Here is a 2,986-nt window from a genome sequence, read left to right on the forward strand (position 1 = left end):
GGCCAATGAAAATATTGTTCTGCCCATGAAAATATGCATAATTTGAATGTTGGATCTAGAGATGCAAAGTGGAATACAGCTCCCGGAAAATCATCGTATTGTTTTAAAGATAGTAAATCTAAAAGAAAGATCTAGCAAATCCGGGGTGGGATTGTTACTCCCTCCGGTTCATATTAATTGACTCGGCAGGAGGAGTATTGTTTTTGACTGTGCTGTACCTGAGCATATAGGTCTTATTTGCTGAAAACTAAAATTTAATATTTGACCATATAGTTTCAGGAGACTACATTATTGAACTGAATATTGCACAACATTTTAGACTGGAGTTTTGCAAGGACATTAATACCGGTGACAGTGAAAAATCAGAGCATCCCAAGTCTGTTCTCTGCAAGTCGGGTCGATAGTGCTGAACTGTTAGAATTTGCACGCCTATCAGTTGAGCAATCGGTATAGAATATCTCTCTATGAATTTAAATGTCAAGCTGTTCAATATGTTCACTAGTCAGTGGTAGTATTTACTTTGTTCATCAGCATAGGCAAGATATGGAGTCAGTCAGCTCAACAAATTTGACGCATCGCCGAAAAGTTCGGCGGAACTGCTTGGAACTCGTGCTCGACGCCGTTGATCTCGATGAGGCTGCAGCCGAGCACCTCCGACATGGCGCGCAAGTGCCGGAGGCCGTCCTCGACGAAACCGGCATGGCAGCACGCGGAGAGCACGCCGAGGAAGGTCACTTTGTTTGGTTTCACGCCGGCTCGACGCATGTCTGCGAAGAGCTCCAGCGCGTCCTCGAGCCCCGAGATCATGGACGTGTAGGTATACACGTCCCGCCGCGCCATGGCGTCGAACACCTCAGCGGCCTGCTCCACCGCGCCGCACTTGGCGTAGATGTCGAGCAGCGCGTTGCCGACGACACCGTCAACGGCATTCCTTCCGGTCCTGCCCATGTATGCGTGAACCCACCTGCCAGCGTCGAGCGCGCCAAGCCGCGCACACGCGCCGAGGACGGCGACGAACATAGCGTCGTCTGGACGCGCACGCTGCTGCTCAAGCATCTCCCGGAACAGCGCCAGCGCCTCACGGGGCTCGCCGGCGCGCGCGTGCGCGGAGATCATCGTGTTCCAGGTCACCACGTTCTTGGCCGGCAGTCACCATAGTATGGAAGCACCGGAGCGCGGCCGCCGTGCGCCGTGTCACCGCATTTTGCGTACATGTCGACCAGCGGGGCCACCCCCACCAGTAGGACGCGCCGGTGCACCTCCCTGGCTAGCGCGAGGTCCCCGGCGCCGGCGCAGGCCTTGAATGCCGCCGGTGTGGCCACGGCGTCGACTACGACGGCGCCATCGTCCACCATAGCCAAGAACAGCGCCGCGGACTCGCGGAACAGGCCCAGACGCGCGTGGCCAGTCACCATGGTGTCTAGGACACAACGTCCAGCGCCGGGTCGCTGGCGAACTGCGACGGCGTGCCAGCCGCACGTGAGGTAGAGCGCGATGAGGGCGTCGCGGACGCCGCGCGGTACCGCCGTACCGGCGGTCGAGGCCAAGCTTCGCGGAGTGGGCGTGCAGTGCCGAGGCGGACACGTCGGGTGGCGCCGGGGAGGTGGCCATGCGCTTCAGGGCATGAGCAATGGAGGCAGCTGTCCAACTAGGCTTGGATAAAAAATTTGATATATGCATGCCATGTTATGATCCCATTAATATGTCTTTCTCATTTTATGACTGAAGAGGCTGCCTCCTGATGAAGAGACTACCTCCTTATCCGAACCTAATTTGGATCACGCGAACGAAGATAAAGTTGCGAGGCAGCACCCCTGGGGCTATGCATTGGCCATGCCCTCAGAACTGCCCGGAGCGCGGCCTCGTGAGGCGCGCCACCGTGACGGAGGGGTGTGGGGTGGGGTGGGGGAGGGGGACGATGCGTACGTGGAGATAAGGACGGGCCCATCAAGAAGAATCTTTTCACTCCAATACAGTACCGCATAAAGTGAACTATATGGAAGGCTCAAATCACTAGGTAACTGTAGCGGTGTGGATATCAGCTTCGTCCCATATGAGCTGCAAAATATGTGCGTCCGATCGACGTAGACGGAGATGTCACCATCGAGCACGGTGCAGGGGCTTGACAACGGACGCGGCAGAGCAGATTGACGACGAGGAGTCGTTGAGCACGTCGGAGGCGAGGCAGGGGCTTCGTTGGAAGTTATGGAGGTGGTGGCGAGCAGACCCAGGTGAGGAGGCAGAGCTCGCGTGGCATTTCATGGCTGTGGCGGTGATTTTCCGTGAAGAAAAGGAGGGTAGCGGGGAGATGGAGAGAGTGGTGGCGAGGAGGAAAGGAAGTGGCTAAGGTTCTACAGGTGATATACCCTTTTTATGGAGATGAGCTGCAATGGGACATCCATCCATCATCGAACAACGACATGCGGAGGCATGGATGTCTTGCCGTACATTGGGAGGAAGAGAACAAGATGAGGAGAAAAGGTGGGCTACATCTACATGCGTTTTGGGCTCAAAGAAGGAAGCTGCCAGGAAGACATAAAGAGTTGGACTGAATCTCTTCTTATGGCCAGGAGTAGGCCGCACTCCTTCTCTTCTCTTTAATTTTTCTTCTCCCGTTTCCTTCGAATTTCTTCTGTCTTTCCTCACAGTTTTTTTTTTTGACGCAATGGGGAAAGGAGGGAAGCATTTTAGGTTCACAAAACACTTCCAAAAACTTCAGCTTTGAATTAAACAAGTTTTCAAATATCTTTAAAAAAATATTTATGATGAAGTTAAATAATAAAAGGGAGTTTTTTTATATAACCATAGGATTAATTTGCAAAACAAATTAGGGTTGCACAAAATAATTTTTATGGATTTTCAAAAGATGCAAAGTGATATGATGCATGATGATGCACGATGTCATGATGACATAAAAACAAAACAACAAAAAATAATCTAATAGGGGTATTACCTTGGGCCGTTACAGTCATCAAAAGTATCGGAT

General features: G+C 52.3%; 1 protein-coding gene across 1 annotated transcript; it reads right to left on the bottom strand.

Annotated features, from left to right (window-relative positions):
• Positions 1 to 558: 558 nt before the first annotated feature.
• LOC127346528 (pentatricopeptide repeat-containing protein At4g38010-like) lies at positions 559 to 1,116 on the bottom strand. The gene has a single exon (XM_051372821.1). The coding sequence runs from the start codon at positions 1,114 to 1,116 to the stop codon at positions 559 to 561; it is 558 nt and encodes a 185-aa protein (XP_051228781.1).
• Between the last annotated feature and the right edge of the window lie 1,870 nt (positions 1,117 to 2,986).

Source organism: Lolium perenne, chromosome 4 (genome assembly GCF_019359855.2).
Source record: "Lolium perenne isolate Kyuss_39 chromosome 4, Kyuss_2.0, whole genome shotgun sequence".
Lineage (NCBI taxonomy): Eukaryota > Viridiplantae > Streptophyta > Magnoliopsida > Poales > Poaceae > Lolium > Lolium perenne.